Source organism: Carcharodon carcharias, chromosome 6 (genome assembly GCF_017639515.1).
Source record: "Carcharodon carcharias isolate sCarCar2 chromosome 6, sCarCar2.pri, whole genome shotgun sequence".
Classification (NCBI taxonomy): Eukaryota; Metazoa; Chordata; class Chondrichthyes; order Lamniformes; family Lamnidae; genus Carcharodon; species Carcharodon carcharias.
This window is the reverse complement of record NC_054472.1, coordinates 145429921-145449266: the sequence shown is the minus strand read 5'-3', so window position 1 is coordinate 145449266 and position 19346 is coordinate 145429921. Positions and strand designations below refer to the sequence as shown.

The window sequence follows — 19346 nt, the reverse complement described above, 5'->3', positions numbered from 1 at the left end:
GGGTCCCAATATTGAACCCTGGGGAATTCAACTACAAATCTTCCTCCAGCCCGAAAAATATCAATTGACCATTACTCTTTGCTTCCTATTTTTCAGCCAATTTTGTATCCACGTTCCTACTGCCCCTTTTATTCCATGAGCAATAACTTTTCTCACAAGTTGGTTGTGCGGCACTGTATCAGATGCCTTTTCAAAGCGCCATGTATACCACCTCAACAGCATTACCCTCATCGACCTTTTCTGTTACCACTTCAAAAAACTCCAGACATCCCTTCCTAACAGCACTGTGGGTGTGCCTACACCAGGTGGTCTGCAGTGGTTCAAGAAGGCAGCTCACCACCACCTTCTCAAGGACAACTAGAGATGGTTAATAAATGCTGGCCCAGCCAGAGAAGCCCACATCCCGTGGATGAATAAAAAAAAATGCCAGACCCTTATATTACAGCATCCATTCACACTCCCCATCCAGTATGGGTTGCTGCATAGCAATTAGGAACGGGAATGCTGGCTTATTTATTTTCCTACCCTAGCCCAGGAATGTTCATTTGAACTGTACTGCCCCTCACTTCTCATCCAAGTTCTTCGAGGTTGGGACTGCAAGTAAATGTTACTTGCCATTTGTCAACCCAAGCCTGGATATTGTCCAGATCCTGCTGCATTTGGACATGGACTGCTTCAGTGTCTGAGCAGTTGCGAATGGTGCTGAACATTGTGCAGTCATCAGTGAAAATCCCCACATCTGACCTTATGATGGAAGGAAGGTCATTGATGAAGCAGCTGAAGATGGTTGGGCTGAGGACACTACCCTGAGGAACTCCTGCAGTGATGTCCTGGAGCTGAGATGACTGACCTCCAACAACCACAACCATCTTCCTTTTGTGTTAGGTATGACTCCAACCAGCGGAGAGTTTTCTCCATGATTCCCATTGACTCCAGTTTTGCTAGGGCTCCTTGATGCCACACTTGGTTAAATGCTGTCTTAGTGTCAAGGGCAGTCACTCTCTCCTCACCTCGGGAGTTCAGCTCTTTTGTCCATGATTGAACCAAACTATAATGAGGCCAGGAGCTGAGTGGCCCTGGACATCAGTGAGCAGGTTATTGCTAAGCAAGTGCTGCTTGATAGCATTGTTGATGAACTTCCATTACTGATGAAGGGGCGGTAATTGGCCAGGTTGGATTTGTCCTGCTTCTTGTGTACAGGACATATCTGGACAATTTTCCACATAGCTGGGTAGATGCCGTGTTGTAGCGGTACTAGAACAGCTTGGCTAGGGGTGCGGCAAGTTCTGGAGCACAAGTCTTCATTACTATTGTTGGAATGTTGTCAGGGCCCATAGCCTTTGCAATATCCAGTACCTTCAGCTGTTTCTTGGGCCAGAAATTTCCCCCTGTTGGGGTGGTTGTGCGGGGCCGGGCAGCAACGAGCGCGAACCCGATTGGCGCCCTCGATTGAGTGTGCGCCGCCATTTTACATGGGCGAGCCAATTAAGGCCCGTCCAGTGTGATGCACACGCGGAAACACTGTGCGCTCCCTGTGCGGGTGGCCTCAGTCGCCAATGGGAAAATTCTTCCTTTGATATCATGCAGAGTGAATTGAATTGGCTGAAGACTGGCATCAGTGATGATGGGGACCTCCGGAGGAGGCCAAGATGAATCATCCACTCGACACTTCTGGCTGAAGATTGTTGCGAATGCTTCAGCCTTATCTTTTGCACTGATGTGCCGGGCTCCTCCATCATTGAGGATGGGGATATTTGTGGAGCCACCTCCTCCAGTGAGTTGTTTAATTGTCCACCACCATTCACAACTGGATATGGCAGGACTGCAGAGCTTACATCGTTAGTTGTTGGATCGCTTAGCTCTGTCTATCATTTGCTGCCTATGCTGCTTGGCATGCAAGTAGTCCTGTTTTATAGCTTCACCAGGTTGACACCTCATTTTTAGGTATGCTCCTGGTATACTCTCCTGCAATCTTCATTGAACCAGGGTTGACCCCCTGGCTTGATGGTAATGGTAAGGTGAGGGATATGCCGGGCCATGAGATTACAGATTGTGTTCGAGTACAATTCTGTTGCTGCTGATGGCCCACAGCACCTCATGGATGCCCAGCCTTGAGTTGCTATATCTGTTCGAAATCTATCCCATTTAGCACGGTAGTAGTGCCACACAACACGATGGAGGATATTCTCAATGTGAAGGCGGGTCTTCGTCTCCACAATGACTGTGCAGTGGTCACTCCTACTGATACTGTCATGGACAGATGCATCTGCAGCAGGCAGGTTAGTGAGGATGAGGTCAAGTATGTTTTTTCCCTCTTGGTTCCCTCACCACCTGCCGCAGACCTAGTCTAGCAGCTGTGTCATTTAGGACTCGGCCAGCTGTGGTGCTACCGAGCCACTCTTGGTGATGGACATTGAAGTCCCCCGCCCAGAGAATATTCTGCGCCCTAGCCACCCTCAGTGCTTCCTCCAAATGATGTTCAACATGGAGGAGCACTGATTCATCAGCTGAGGGGGGGCAGTATGTGGTATTCAGCAGGAGGCTTCCTTGTCCATGTTTGACCTGATACCATGAGACTTCATGGGGTCCAGAGTCAATGTTGAGGACTCCCAGGCCAACTCCCTCCTGACTGTAAACCACTGTGCCGCCACCTCTGCTGGGTCTGTCCTGCTGGTGGGACAGGACATGCCCAGGGATGGTGGAGTCTGGGACATTATCTGTAAGACTTGATCTCGTGAGGATGACTATGTCAGGCTATTGCTTGACTATTCTGTGAGACAGCTCTCCCAATTTTGGCACTAGCCCCCAGATGTTAGTGAGGAGGACTTTGCAGGGTCGACAGGTCTGCGTTTGCCATTGTCATATCTGGTGTCTAGGTCGATGCCGGGTGGCCCGTCCAGTTTCATTCCTTTCTTGTGTCTTTGTAACAGTTTGTTTCAAATGAGTGGCTTACTAGGCCATTTCAGAGTCAACCACATTGGAGTCACATGTAGGCCAGACCTGGTAAGGACAACAGATTTCCATCCCTAAAGGACATTAGTGAACCAGATGGGTTTTCACAACAATAGACAATGGTTTCATGGTCATCATTGCATTTTTAATTTCAGAATTTCAAATTCCACCATCTGCTGTGGCAGGATTCAAATCCGGGTCCCCAGATCATTATCCTGGGTCTCTGGATTACTAGTCCAGCAACAATACCATTGCGCCATCGCCTCCCTCCAATCTACGGTTAATGTGGAACTGAGTACAGTACCCCCCCCCCCCCCCACCACACAATGATGTAAGAAGGCACATGACACAGGCCCATGGGTCAGTGTGGTGTTGAGCAGAGACATGTGCAGACCTAAGCATGGAGAAAGCACCTAGCTTGTACCCTTTTCTGTATATGTGTAAATAGTTCTAGTAGTTAGTAAAGACCAATAATTAACCTACGGAAGACTATGGAGACTTCTTTAAGACATACTGATCTGTAACCAACACCCCACAATGTAGTGGCAGCAATGGTATAAAAATCCAGAACCTTGCTAAAATGCAGAGACAAACCTAAATGCTGGAAGACTGAGAAAAAATTCAACTAAGCATTGAACAAAGAGACTCTTAAGGAAGCAGAGGTGCAGAGGAAAAATCGCCAGAAAATGCTCCAGAGAAAGGAAGTTGAAGACAGAGTATTAACATTCCTTACTGCAGCAGAAGACTCCAATGAATCTCCTTTGGAAGCCCAGCTTCAGAGTACAGAGTCGATAGAACCTGCAAGGATGAGCTAATTCTTGTAAAACTTCAGGCTGCAACATGCTGTGAGAAATCTTTAAAGTAATTCAGTGTCAGAAGTGCCATTTGAAAGAGCCATGTTGATAGAGCCTTATCCTTGAGTTGGAGTCTGAACATGTGGCCTCCGAGCTTGTCCAAGAAAAAAGAGAAAGAATTAATTAAATAGTTCGGGAACACCTCAACTGTCAGCTGAGTAAACAACAAGCAAAAGCTCCAATTCAACCGACATGACAGTTTAAAAAGTAAACCACTGAGTAAAAGAAGCCAGCAGGCAGCCGATCCAGGCAGCCATTGTTAACATTTTTTTTCAAGAGGACCATCATTGCCATTGAGCGGAGCCTGCCAAAACCAGCAAGAGCAGGAAATCCCTTTGTCTCTGAACGAACAGCGACACTATCTTGAAACCCTGAAAGCTGTAACAAGAGTCAGCTGGTTTCATAAAACATGGTGGCTGAGTTCCCCTGAGTGAAAAAAGAAAATTTAGAAAACGGAAGGCAGAGCAAAATATCGCCTTCAAATCAAATCAAAAGCTCAGAGAATCAAATCACTGACCAAAACTATTAATTTTGAAGGTTCTCCATAGATAATACATAAAAAATAAAATGGCCTGTCAGCAGAACGGCAGCCCACTGAAACCCGACAATCACAGGAAGAAGAGCAGAGAGATAAAAATGGTTACTACACAGCCATTCTTAAAAGGGCAACAACATTTAAAGCTGTAACTGCAAAAAATATTAAATGACCATGGATCAAAAATCCAACTTACCAGATCAGGCAGGGAACTTTTCAGAAGTCCCAAAGCTTTACCTTTTTGAAGACCCTTGTATGTTTTCAGAACTGTACCAGCAGCTGGCAGTGAACAACAAGGACAAAACCCTGCTGGAGGCAGAACAAGAAAAAGCAGAAATAAAATCAGAAAATAGTTGTATTAAAGCTGAACTGGAAAATTTGATGTGCAAGATTCAAGCTGGGTATATACTTTTGAAAATGCACTATAAATAAAATGAACCATGCTGTTCAAGAGCAAAACAAACAAATTTTCTGAGATGTCACAAAGGTACCAGGAGGAAATAATGACCCTCAATTCCATGGTTGGCAAATCGAAGTGGGACTTGGTAAAACTCAACCAGATGTACAGCCAGCACAGCAGCAGGCAGAAAAGATACTCAAAGAAGTTGCAGCTTCAAAAGACTCATTGAAGAACATGAAGAGTTAAAAAAGACATTGAATGCTACTTCAGAAAAAGCTGCACTAGAGAATGAGAAGACAAAAGCTGAACAAGAAATTAAGCAGTTCAAAGATCAGCTAAGTGTCCTTCAATATCAAATTCAAGAGCAGTACATAATGGCAGAATAAAGACTTACCTTGAGCAGCAGAATGGCATGGAATAGCAGAAGAAACTTTGAGACCCTGTTAAATTACAAAAAAACTCAAGACAAAGTAATTGAGCTTCGCAATGAAAAGGAAAACCTGTTGAAGGACTTGCAGGTCAGAGTTTGTTCCCCTGGAAACTTACAAAGTGGAACAAGATTAGTTTAATGCACTCTAAAAGAACTGATGAACCAGTTGGCAGAGAAGACTCAGGAATGTTCTATATTCCACAAGGAAGCCAAGAGTACAAGAGACTGCAGTGCTAAAGAAAATGGTTGTACATTTGGAAGGAACCTTGGAAAAACATGACATTTCCAAAGAGATAAACGAAGAGACAGAAACCAAGGACAAATCAAGAACATAGAATAGCAAGCAAAGGTAGAAGTTCTCACAAAATAGTGTGTGGTGTCTCAAAAACAATTAGCATAATGCAGTTACAGAATGCGAGCTTGAAGGATAGCACAGAGGAATTATACTCTGCCAAAGAAAATCTGATCAGTGGAAAGAGCCAATTTTCATATATGAAAGAGGAGTTTGATGAGGAAAAAGGAGAACAGTTGAGAACACTGGAGTGTCACTCACAGGAAGTAGAATACTTGAAAAAGGACCTTATACAAACAAATTCAACAAAGATAGAGCTTCAGTTAAAATTTGAGGGACTTCAAGCATCAGAAACATAATGAAAAATGCCAGGAACAGGAGGAATTGCTGAAGAATTAGATCAGTTGTTTGAATGCAGAATTAATAGTCAGAACTGATAAAATTATTGAACTCCAATCTAACCTGAACAATATTATGGACAAGGTGTGTAGTATGGAAGAGCAAATCCAGACTTTGAAAGCAGATCAGGAGAATTCTAAGAAAAACATTGAAGATCTGTCAAATAAACTGAAAGAGTCTAAACAGCAGTCAGTGAGCAGGCAAGAAACATTCCAAAAAGAACTGAATACGCAGGTGAAGTCATCAAACTTATATAAGAGTTCTGCAGATAACTCTGAAACAAAGACATTAGTTGCAGGGCAGGGTTTTCATTCTCGTTACAAGCTTCGGAAAACACTCAATGGTCAGATCATCAGTCACCCACCCAGGAGGTAACCATGACGCCTCCAGTGGAAGAGGCGACAGAGAGTGATCAGCAGTCTGAGGATCCTCTACCTCCAGCCCTGATGATGGTACAGCAGGTCAACACTGCAACCATTGTGCATATGCTACAACTCCCAGCCAGCATGCCAAAGCCACAAGAGATGCTGGAACCTAGCAGCAGCAGTCCGTGAACAATGATGAAAGACAGAGTTGAGTGTGTCACTCAACTTTATTCTTGTCACAGGAACATCACAGAGTACATTGGGATGACCCACACACCACGGAAAAAACAAAAGAAGTGACAAGGAGACAAACACAATGTTCACCCACCCGGCAAGAAACTTAAGTTAGAGTAGCAGCAGCCACCGATTAATGCAACAGCTGAGCTGACCAAGTGCAGGAATGGAAGAAAAGAATGAAAGCATACCCAGGTGCCAGCTCAATCTCCAGACCGACAGGAAGAACCAACAACGAAAGAGCCTACCACTTCTCTGCCAGAACTGTGAATGAGATGTTGTTACAACCCAGCTGAGGTTACCTGGAAAAGCCTGATCCCAGAGTGGAACCCAGCTTGATAGATCCTAACTTTCATTTGTCTGTTTAGATACGTAGAGGGGCTACTGAACAGAGTCACCAGAGTCAGCTAATGAACTTTTAACAACAGCATAAAATATTCATTAAACAAGAAAAGGTGAACTATATTACAATACCCCTTCACCCACAACTATACCTTTACAGATATATACAGATTTGTAAGGCCATAAGACAAAGGAACAGAAGTAGGCCATTCAGCCCATCGAGCCTGCTCCACCATTTAATGAGATCATGGTTGATCTGATAATCCTCAACTCCATTTTCCTGCCTTCTCCCCATAACCCTTGATTCCCTTACTGATTAAAAATCTGTCTATCTCAGCCTTGAATATACTTAACAACTGAGCCTCTACAGCCCTCTGCAGTAAAGAATTCCACAGATTGACTACCCTCTGAGGGAAGAAATTCCTCCTCATCTCTGTCCTAAATGGGCACCCCCTTACTCTGAGATTATGCCCTCTGGTCCTAGACTCTCCCACAAAGGGAAACAACCTCTCAGCATCCACCCTGTCAAGCCCCCTAAGCATCTTATATGTTTCAATAAGGGTCCCTCTCATTCTTCTAAACTCCAATGAGTACAGGCCTAACCTACTCAACCTCTCCTCATAAGAAGATCCCTGCACATCCGGGATCAATCTAGTGAACCTTCTCTGGACTGCCTCCAATGCCAGTATATCTTTCTTTAAAGGCACCAAAATTGTTCACAGTATTCTAGGTGTGGTCTAACTAGTGCCTTGAATAGTTTAGCAAGACTTCCCTATTTTTATACTCCATTTCCTTTGAAATAAAGACCAACATTCCATTTGCCTTCACTATTACCTGTTGAACTTGTATGTTAGTTTTTTGGGATGCAAGCACAAGGACTCCCAAATCCCTCTGCGCTGTAGCTTTTTGTGGTTTTTCTCCATTTAAATAATAATCAGCTCCTCTATTCTTCCTGCCAAAGTGCACAACCTCACATTTTCCCACATTATATTCCATCTGCCAAGTTTATAACACAAGTTACAAAAGCTATCTTATACTCTAATGTCCACAGTAAGTACACAGTCTGTGTATCAATAGGCATCCTGTGGTCAGACACACCACACTCTGAAACCAAGTGACAGATGCCACCTCAATCAGATGCTATATATTTCTCCTCAACTACTCCCCCCGCCCAAGACGCTTGTCATACAGTGAGCCAACTGGTCTCACTGCACTCCGTCTTTCACACAATGGTTTCCGATCTCTACTCTCCAAGACCTCAGCTTGGAATCTTCTCCTAAACCATCGCTTGCTCCGATGCCTTCCACAAGTGTTCACTTCCAGGGTTTTGAACTCTCCTTCTGACATTCCTCTTCCCTGGGTCACCACTTCCATTCAAATGTCTTCCACACACACTCTCTCACTGTCTCAGCTGTCAACAGTATCACTGCTTCATGTGCCCATAGCAAAGAGCTTACAGGCCTTCAGTTATCTCTTTGACCCTTCTTGCCTCTTGCAAGCTGTTCTCGCTTTAAAAAGGCTTTCTGCAGCTTTTGTCACTTTAAATCTCAAGTTTGGAGCCTTTATCTCTGCCTAGACTAATAATCTAGAGACCTAGGGGAATGCTCTGGGGACCCAGTTCGAATACCGCCATGTCAGAAGGTGGAATTTAAGTTCAATAAAAATCTGGAATGAAAAGACTAATGATGACCATGAAACCATTGTTGATTGTTGTTTAAAAAAAACCATCTGGTTCACTAATGTCCTTTAGACAAGGAAACCTGCCGATCTTACCTGGTCTGGCCTATATGTGACTCCAGACCCACAGCAATGTGGTTGTCTCTGAAATGGCCTAGCAAGCCACTTAGTTGTATCAGTTCGCTACAAAGTCACAAAAAAGGAACGAAACCAGATGGAGAACCCGGCATCAACATATGCACCAGAAACCACAATGGCAATCTCGGCCCTGTCGACCATGCAAAGCCCTCCTTACATCTGGGGGCCTAGTGCCAAATATGGGAGAGCTGTCTCACAGACAAGTCAAGCAACAGCCTGACATGGTCATCCTCACCGAATCATATCTTATAGATAATGCCCCAGACACCACCATCAACATTCCTGGCTATGTCCTGTCCGACTGGCAGGATAGACCCAGCAGAGGTAATGGCACAGTGGTATACAGTTGGGAGGGAGTTTCCCTGGGAGTCCTCAACATCGACTTCGGACCCTGTGAAGTCTCATGGCATCAGGTCAAACATGGGCAAGGAAACCTCCTGTGGATTACCACGTACTGTCCTCCCTCAACTGATGAATCAGTGCTGCTCAATGTCGAACACCACTTGGAGGAGGCACTGAGGGTGGCAAGGACGCAGAATGTGCTCTAGGTGGAGGACTTCAATGTCCATCACCAAGAATAGCCTGGTAGCACCACTACTGACCGAGCTGGCCAAGCCCTAAAGGACGTAGTTACTAGACTCGGTCTGCAGCAGGTGGTGAGGCAACCAACAAGAGGGAAAAACATACTTTACCTCATCCTCACCAACCTACCTGCTACAGATTCATCTTTCCATGACAGTATTGGTAGGAGTGGCCACTATACAGTCATTGTGGAGACAAAGACCCACCTTCACATTGATGATGCCCTCTATCGTGTTGTGTGGCACTACCGCTGTGCCAAATGGGATAGATTTCGAACAGATAAAACAACTCAGGATTGGGCATCAATGAGGCACTGTGGACCATCAGCAGCAGCTTAATTGTACTCAAACGCAATCTGTAACCTTATGGCCCGGTAGATCTCTCACTCTGTCATTACTATCAAGCCAGTTGATCAACCCTGGTTCAATGGAGAGTGCAAGAGGAATTGCCAGGAGCAGCAACAGGCATATCTAAAAAAATGACCTGTCAATCTGGTGAAGTTATAACACAAGACTCCTTGCGTGCCAAACAGCAAAAACAGCAAGTGATAGACAGAGATAAACAATCTCACGGACAATGGATCAGATCTAAGCTCTTCACACCTGCCATATCCAGTCGTGAATGGTGGTGAACAATTAAACAACTCATTGGAGGAGGAGGCTCCATAAATATCCCCACCCTCAATGATGGGGGATCCCAGCACATCAGTGCAAAAGATAAGGCTGAATTATTTGCTACAGTCTTCAGCCAGAAATGCTGAGTGGATGATCCACGTTGGCGTCCTCCAGAGGTCCCCATCATCACAGATGCCAGTCTTCAGCCAATTCAACTCACTCCATATGATATTAAGAAATGGCTGAAGGCGTTGGATAGTGCAAAGGCTATGGACCCTGACAATATTCTGGCAATATACTGAAAACTTGTGCTCCAGAATATGCTACACCCCTAGCCAAGCTGTTCCAGTACAGCTACAGCACTGGCATCTACCAAGCTATGTGGAAAATTGCCCAGGTATGTCCTGTACACAAAGCAAGACAAATCCATCCTGGCCAGTTACTGCCCCATCAGTCTACTCTCGATCACAAGTAAAGTAATGGAAGGGGTCATTATAGTGCTATCAAAAACACTTGCTTAGCAATAACCTGCTCACTGATGCCCAGTTTTGGTTCCGCCAGGGCCATTCAGCTCCTGACCTCATTACAACCTTGGTTCAAACATGGACAAAAGAGCTCAACTCCTGAGGTGAAGTGTGAGTGACTACCCTTGACATCAAGGCCACATTTGAGTGTGGCATCAAGGAGCCCTAGCAAAATTGGAGTCAATGGGAATCAGGGGGGTAAACTCTCTGTTGCTTGGAGTCATACCTAGCACAAAGGAAAACAGTCGTGGTTGTTGGAGATCAGTCATCTCAGCTCCAGGACATCACTGCAGGAATTCCTCAGGGTAATGTCCTAGACCCAACCATCTTCAGCTGCTTTATCAATGACCTTCCTTCCATCATAAGGTCAGAAGTTCGCTGATGATTGCACAATGTTCAGCACCATTCACGACTCCTCAGATACTGAAGCAGTTCATGCCCAAATGCAGCAAGACCTGGACAATATCTAGGTTTGGGCTGACAAGTGGCAAGTAACATTCGCGTCACATAGGTATCAGTCAATGACCATCTCCAACAAGAGAGAATCTAACCATCGCTCCTTGTGTCCAATGGCATTACCATCACTGAATCCCTCCACTATCAACATCCTGAGGGTTACCATTGATCAGAAGCTGAACTGGACTAGGCAGATAAATACTCTGGCTACAAGAGCACGTCAGAGGCTAGGAATCGTATAACAAGTAACTTACCTGCTGACTCCCCAAAGCCTGTCCACCACCTACAAGGCACAAGACAGGAATGTGATGGAATACCCCCCACTTGCCTGGATGAGTGCAGCTCCCACTCAAGAAGCTGGACACTGTTCAGGGCAAAGCAGCCTGCTTGACTGGCACCTTATCTACAAACATTCACTCCCTCCACCACTGACACACAATAGCAGTAGTGTGTACCGTCTACGAGATGCATTGCAGGAATTCACCAAGGCTCCTTAGACAGCATCTTCCAAATCCAGAACTACTACCACCTGGAAGGACAATGACAGCAGATAGATGGGAACACCACCACCTGGATGTTCCCCTCCAAATCACTCACTATTCTGACTTGGAAATATATTGCCATTCCTTCAAAATCTTGGAACTCCTTTCCTAACAGCACTGTGGGTGTACCTCCACCATATTGTCTGGATCGGTTCAAGAAGGCAGCTCACCATCTCCTTCTCAAGGGCAAAAAAGGAATGGGCAATATATGCTGGTCCAGCCAGTGAGTGAATAAAAAATACTTAATTAACAGGACTTTTTCCAGGTTCCTGTCCTTCCTGGAAGATCTGCTTGAGAGTTTTCTCTGTTCCACTCCCCTGGATTCTGGGTCTTTTATTTAGCTCGGGACTTGCTATCTGTCTGTTTTGCCCCAGCCTCTCTCTGGAAGCTACTTTTAACCAATTTTAGCTTGGGATTGGGTATCTGTCCCTTCTAGGTGTCCTCTGTTTGGCAGCTCTCTTCAAAATCAGCTGAACTGCAACAGTTTACAAAACGAACTGCTGTTTCTCTTTTCTGTGTGTGTGCCTGTGGGAGAGACCTACCGCTGGACCCCTGTTGCTATGCAACAGCACTGTTTTTTTCTACTCTTGTTTGCTTAATTTAGCTTACAATCGTAAAATTCTCATTAGAAATGCAAGCACCTTTTAAAATGAAATTAAAACTCAACTTGACTTTTCTTAACACACAAATGCAGGAATAAAAATCAAACTTCAACTTTAAAACTAAAACTCCTTCCTCGCCCCACAAACTACAAATATAACTTACTTAAACTATTTATATTTCCTAACAAAATGGAAGGGTTTTAAGGTGTTGAGAAGAGATGTGTGCATACCTAAGCATGGAGAAAGCTCTTAGCTTGTACCCTTTACTGTACATGTGTAAATAGTTCTGGTAGTTAATAAAGACTTACAGTTAACCTACAGAAGACTACAGAGACTTCTTTAACACATACTGATCTGTCGCCAACAACGGATGCCAGTGTGCCTTTTGTGGTTGAATGACTTATCATTACAGCCCGAGTTCACACATGAACAATTTCAGCATTATTATGCACTGTAAGATGTGCAGACGTGATAGTAAAACAGCAGAGAAGGAACTTGCATTTATATAGCGACCAAGAACTTGCCAATGAAGTGTAGTCACTGATGTAATGTAGGAAATTCAACAACTAATTTACACATGACAAGGGCTCACAAACATCAACGGTCATCTGATTTTTTTTTTTGTGTGATAAATATAGGCAGGGCCTAAGAGAACTCGTCTACTCATCTTTGAATGGTGATATGAGATCCTTTATGTCCACCTGAGAAGGCATGTAATGTCTCACCCAAAAGGACCATCTCTGACTGTGTAGCACTCCCTCAGTACTGAACTGAAATGCTGGAATTATTAGCTCAGATCTCTGGAATGGAGCTTGAACCCGCAACCTCCTGACTCAGATAGGAAAGTTCTACTACTGAACCAAGGTTCGCTACTCATGAGCCATTTTAGACCATGTCCTCTTGTCCTAGGCTTTCCAACCCGCCAAAATAATTTTTCTTTATCTGCCCTATTTGTTTCCCTTAATATTTTGAAAACTTTGATCAAATCACCCCTTATCCTTCTAATTCCAGGAAATATAACCCTCATTTATATAATTTCTCCTCATAATTTAAGTCTTAGAGTCAAGGTGTCATTTTGGTAAACATATGCTCCTTGCAAGGACAATATATCCTTCCAAAGTTGTGGCACACAGAATTGCTTACCATACTCCAGGTGTGACCTAACCAGGGCTTTATATAGCCGGAGCATGTCTTCCACCCCTGAAACTCTCGTCCTCTAATGTAATGGCCAGCATTCCATTAGCCTTTTTGATTATTTTCTGCACCTATATATGGTATGTGTACATGGATTCCCAAGTCTCTTTGGAACTCCACAGCTTTTACTTTTCCCCATGTTTTATCCTTTTAGGTCCAAAGTGAATGATCTCACATTTGGCTCTAGCCTTGCCCATTCACTTAATCTGTTTGTAATTTTATGCTTCCATCTACCCTGCTTACAGTGCTGCTTATCTTTGTGTCATCGGCAAATTTGGATATATCCCATCATTTTAAAAAAAGATCATCTGACATCATATAACTATTCTTTATTGCACTTTCAGTTGAAGATGGGTAGCAAAAGCAGTGGTGTGAAGGTGTTCGTGAGAGTCAGGACAACAGCTAATTTTGCAGCAGATATGATTGAGCTTTTACCTGACAATCAGGTAAGAAAGAATTACAGAACAGCAATTTGTGCATTTTATTTAAATTGAGAAATCGTGTTGAAGAGTTGAGGTCTACTGTGTAGTATCTAATAACATTCGGTCACTATACCACAGCCCACTCTCCCCTGGTCAAATGATTTGCCAAGAAAAATCTAGACACATTTGCAGTGAGGAGAATTAACTACTGTGACATTAGCAGATGTAATAACCTGTATTAAATCAGTAGGTTGTTACTTCATTATTAGTGGGTCACTGCCTCTCTTGCCTGCTCACTGAACACTTGGTTAGAGATCTAACCGGGTTCATCTGCTGGAGAATTAATAAAGTACAGATCTCAAGCTACTGATGAACTGTTCTTTATATTGCTTATTCATATCCTCTGTTTCTGAGAACAGATATATGTTGTCCTTAAATCTTTAGGGATGCAGTTTGTCTTTTAATAACAAATGGAAGTTTGATTTCAGAAACATGGGAATTGCAGGACAAAGGGTCCATGTAGTTCACCTACTACCATCCTGCTAGTCTCATGATACAACAATAATGCAATTTTTTAATATTAGGTGCAATGAATCTCAATCAATTAGTCTACAGAGACCCAATCATGAGGTGAGAAATACCCTTGATAGTGTATGGTGAGCTTTGGGAGCTGTGGGCGTGAAATTTCCTTGTGTGGTAGGCTCCAGAAGCCTATCATCACTTTTCTGGGATGTTTTGTGCTGCAGGCCTCTTCCTGCATCAGTCCTTGTGGCATTCTGTGAGGAGAAGGGTGCACTCAGGCGTTCCCAGCTTGCGCCAAAAAGGCCCTCAATAGATCTTATCCTAATATCATACAACCCAATTTGCTGATGTGAAGCCATTTTATCGATCTGCAAACAAGTTTCTGCTGCAAGATGGGCTCTGCACCTGTGTTATTTAAAGGGGCAGACATCCAGGTAAGGTGATTTTTAAGAATTTTTTTTTCTATTGTGAAGTGTCTGAAGTATTTTTAGATGTGTTGTGCTGAGTTCTTGGATTTTTTAGGGAGTGTTACTACATCCTCTCGTTGAGGGGGCAGAGGGTGCAGAAATGCCAGTGGTGTGTCAACAGATACGGGACTAGCAGTGTTCAGTGCTTCTGGGCTTGTAGCAAGACAGGGAAATGGAATGGAGCCTTCGGAAGGGCCGTCTCCGCACCAGCCCCTCTGCCCACTTGGAGATAGACTCGTCCATGCTCTCATGTGATAGGAGGCTGCCTGGAAAGCCAGCTAATACACCAAGAATCTCGGTGTGGATGCCCATCAATATTGTCATGTATGCCGTCCTATTGAGGTTCTCATGTGTCCTCTGCAGCAGAACTTGTCTGCAACGTTGCCCTCCAGTGAACTGGCATCCTTTTCAAAAGCAAAATACTGCGGATGCTGGATCTAAAATAAGAAAAACACGCTGGAAGTACTGGGTCTGGGTCTGTTTCTGGAACTAATCATCCATTACATCTGGCCTGACTATAGCCCACTGGCGCCCACATAAATCACCACCTGCTGATCCCAACTCTATACTAACCTCCAAAGTATGTGCAGTGTCATTACCTGAGCTGGTGACTGTGTGTCAGATCAAATTATGGAGCCTCTTCACCAGTGCTGTCCTGTCGCTCTCTCTCTTCCTCCTTGGGCTGCTATGGTTGGGCAGGCAGCATTCCTTGAGTGTCTGAAAGGAACTCAGAAGGGAATGGTTTGCATGAAGGCAGTGGGGTGGTATGGGAAGCAAGAGATATGTTGTCGCACCATCAGCAGTCTGCTTATCATGCTAGGTACAAGGATGAGGGTAAGCTTGGAGTTGAAAAGAGGCATCAGGCAAGAACATATAACTATCATCCTCAATATTCTCTGTGATGCTGAATGCCACAGGCCTCTTCGCAGCCAGCCTCATGATGCGGGCAGCCATCTCCTCTGTAGGCCTCAGAAGATGCAAATGTTCATTGGCCTCTGCTGCAAAGACAATCCCGGGAACATCAGGAAAGGATGTCTGGTGCACTCCTCAGATTGCAAGGGACGAATGAGGAGTCTGTCTGTCCTCAGTCCGAGTTGATAGCGCTTACATGCCGACGCACTGACGTCAACACTGGCAGGATGGCAACCGCCATAGAGATCTTGGCTCAGGGCATCAGTCCTGCACTGCTGCTTAGGCTAAATCGCATCGCTGATGCCATAATTGGCCTCCAGCAGTGTCAGCGCGACAGAGGTGCGGAGCAGCTCAATTGAACTCCAGTTTCCCATTCTCCTTAAGGAGTCAGTCAGGGGCTGTCGGGCACCCATAGGTAGGAGGACCAGCAACTCGATACTCCGGGACCATCCACCCAGCTGACTCCGGGAAGGTCTGACCGATCCAAATCCCCTCTTCCTGTGAGCCCCGCAACTCCAGCTATACAGGCTGAAGAGGGTGCAACTGGCCCCACGTAAGGACACCCAAAGCAGACTAGGGCCCTCCGGGTCTCGGCGGTCCAAAGGGCGCATGCCAAAATCATCACAGACAGGGCATGTCAGTCAGCAGGCTGCCTCCATTGTGGATGTCGGAGGTGGAGGCAGAATGTCTCCTTGCTTATGGCACCTTTTTATGATGAGCAGTGTTCATGTCACTTAGATGTGAAACCTTTGTTCCTGCACAAGATAAAGGCAGGTGTCTCAGTCCAGAGCCTCTTTCCCCTGCAGTGTGTAACCTTCAGAGCAAAGTGATGGTCTGGCTTCAAACTCACTAGACACATTGGTGATGTCTGCACCTCGATGGTACTTGTCCTTGCTGCCAGAATGTCATGGGCAGGCTTCACAGCGTTCCGTCATTCTCTCTGTGCTCTCAGCACTTTTGAGGCATGGCTGGCCCCTCCACTTCATTAGCATCTGTGACCAGTGATGCTGTGCTCCTGAAGGGGTCAGGTGCTGAAGGCTGACAAAGGATCAGGTGCATTAAAAGTTTCACGACTGCGTCTCCATGATATGACCCTGAGCACTGAGGGTACGTGTTCTGTCATCAGCCACACATGAGTCAAACGTTCACAGGTGCAAGGTGAGAATGCCAGGGCTGTGCTCACTGCATCTTGCCATCATCCTCCATGAATCTTGCAGCTATGAGGGCCTCCCAAGCATGCCTGCCTCATCTGGCCAGTGCGATGGTCTCATCGTCGGCATCCTCCTTTCGAGGACATCATCACCGTCATCCCCTTTGACGTCCTTCTCATTGGAGGAGACATGCAGCTCTTCCATCTCCTCCTCAGCCAGGTCCTCCCCCGACCGTTGCAGCGCCAGGTTGTGTAGCGTGCAGCAAGCCAGGATGATGCGTGACACCTCTGGTAGTGTTCCACTGGACCTGTCGAGGCACCAGAAGCTCATTTTCAAGATGCCTATCATTTGCTCCAGCAATGTCCAGGTCACGGCCTAAGCTTTGCTATACCACTGCTCTGCGGCAGCCTGAGGTCGCCACATTGGCTTCATCGACCACGTCCTCTGTGGGTAGCCCTTATCCCCAAGGAGCCAATCCTGTAGCCTCTGTGGACCCTGGAAGACATCAGGGATCTGAGACCTGGTAAGAATGTAGGAGTCACGAATGCTCCCTGAGAATCATGCACAGACCTGTAGGATGCATTTGCAGTGGTCGCAGACCAGCTGAACATTCAGCAAGTGGAAGCACTTGCATTTGACGTAGTTGACTGCTTGTTGACATAGAGACCTAAGCGCCACGTGAGTGCAGTTGATGTCTCCCCGCACCTGTGGAATACCAGAAATCTGCACAATACCCAGCGCTCTTGCTTCCTGGCTTTCCTGATCCTGGGTGAATGCACAAAGTTCTGTGCCTTCGTGAAAATGGTGTCTGTGACTTCCTGGATACGCCTGTGCATGGAGGCTTGCGAGATCCCACACAGGTCACCTGTGGAACCCTGGAAGGAGCCATTGGCATAAAAATTAAGTGCCGCAGTCACTTTTATGGCCACTGGCAGTGGATGCCCTCCGTATTCCCGTGGTGTCAAATCCTGAAGCAGGTAGCATATATGACCAACCAGTTCTCAAGACAGGAGCAGTCTTTGGCAACACTGGTTCTCAGTCATCTGCAGCATGACAGGCTCCTTCTATAACACTGGGTTTAGTGAGGGACCTACGATTGACAGTTCCCTGTGGGTCTTCAGCTGCATGCGCAACAGACCCTGTTGCCTCTTCTTCTTAAGGTAGGTGCTCCTCTCCTTGCTGACCTAGGCGCCTCCGCCGCACTCTTCTTCTCTGCCCTCTGTTAGCCATAAGGCATACTGCCAAATCACCAGGCTTCATGATCCTGATGTTCTCCTCCTGCAGGATCAAAGGGAGAGAAGTGTGGCTTAACATATGTGTCCTAAGAGTCTCTCTCGGTTAAGTCTCAAGGCCCCTTTACGCATGCCGGAGATTGCTGGCCACCATTGGATGACTAATGTGTAGTGCACTTCATGGCTGTCCGAAACCCCACCCACCTCTGCCCCACTCCACTTGGCCGATTGGCAGCAGTTTTGGCCACTGGACTGGAGCTGTGCCCTCAGCTCAGGAGCAGGCATTCCCCTAACCTGCAGTGCAAGGCTGCTTTGTTAGCTTGAACCATGAGGGATACTGGTCCACTCCTTAATAAAGACATTGCAAGAGGCTCTGAACAGCTCCACAAATGACTGTGCCATGGTCACCTTTCGTAAGGGGATTCTACAATTTGCTCAGTTGGCCAATTGTTCTGCTGCCCCCTAAAACACACATTAACTCACAGTCTGTGCTTGAGGGGTGAAAGGTTCTGGAGCATTTAGTTGCACGCTCATACTTTTGCGTTGCTTGAGTGAGCAGAAAAGCTTCAGGGGCCCAACTTAAGCATGTCAATGGAGCTGCTGTTGAATAGTCTCAGCTGCAGAAGAATGCTCACTTTTAGCAAGCCTTTCCAAGTGCGTGGCTGCTTCCCTCACTGCCCCCCCATCTTTGGCATGTGCTTGTGTTCTTCCTTCAGTCTGTGCTGCCTTGCCTGCCACCCCTGTCTCACCTGCACTGAGCCCTTGTCCCGGCACTGCACTGAAATCCAGCCAAGAAAAAGCGACTTGCCTGTGCCCCCAAGAATGCGCAGCGCCCCTTCCTTGATGTCCTATGGGTGATGCTTGCAAGTGTTGCACGTGGTTGTGTGCACTCACCTCTGAGTTCCCCTCGAAGCTGAGCTTGCCAGGTGCATGTCTTTTAAAACAAAAGCAGAATTACCTGGAAAAACTCAGCAGGTCTGGCAGCATCAGCGGAGAAGAAAAGAGTTGACGTTTCGAGTCCTCGTGACCCATGTCTTTTAAAGGTAGTCATGAAGCACGCCGCTCTGAAGTAATGCTGAAGTGAGAGATAAATTTGATGTGATGGCTGATTCCGGCATGAGGGTACAGTAATGAGGTGCAACTGAATTAAAATTAAGTTTCCAACGGGAAACACAGCCCACCACTGATGGGTGGAGCGGGCAGTCACAAACTGGTTTCATGACAGCGTACAACCTATTTTTGGCCTTCTCACCATTTTGTCTGCTCACACCCGCCATGACACCGCCAATTGGACCAGATAATTCTGCCCTTTGTTCCAAAAGTGCTTTACATTTGTTGCTCATAATGCGATCTGCACTATATTGGGAAGACCAAACGCAGGTTGGCTGAGTACTTTACAGAACATTTCCATTCAGCCTGTGGGTGTGACCCTGAACTTCTAATCGCCTGTATTTTAATTCTCCACCTTTCTCTCATGCTAACCTCTCTGCCCATGGCCTTCTACAGTG

General features: G+C 45.8%; 1 protein-coding gene across 2 annotated transcripts in view; it reads left to right on the top strand.

The window, feature by feature from the left end:
• The window catches only part of kif9 (kinesin family member 9), a 192821-nt gene that overhangs the window by 2529 nt on the left and 170946 nt on the right, over nt 1–19346 (top strand). The window contains exon 2 of one of the 2 annotated variants that reach the window (XM_041190665.1): nt 13477–13578. In XM_041190665.1, the coding sequence (XP_041046599.1) occupies nt 13483–13578 (96 nt within the window). In that variant the 5' untranslated portion in view covers nt 13477–13482. Of the gene's footprint in view, nt 1–13476; nt 13579–14436; nt 14511–19346 lie in introns of those variants that run through there. The other variant, XM_041190666.1, reaches the window with a different exon arrangement.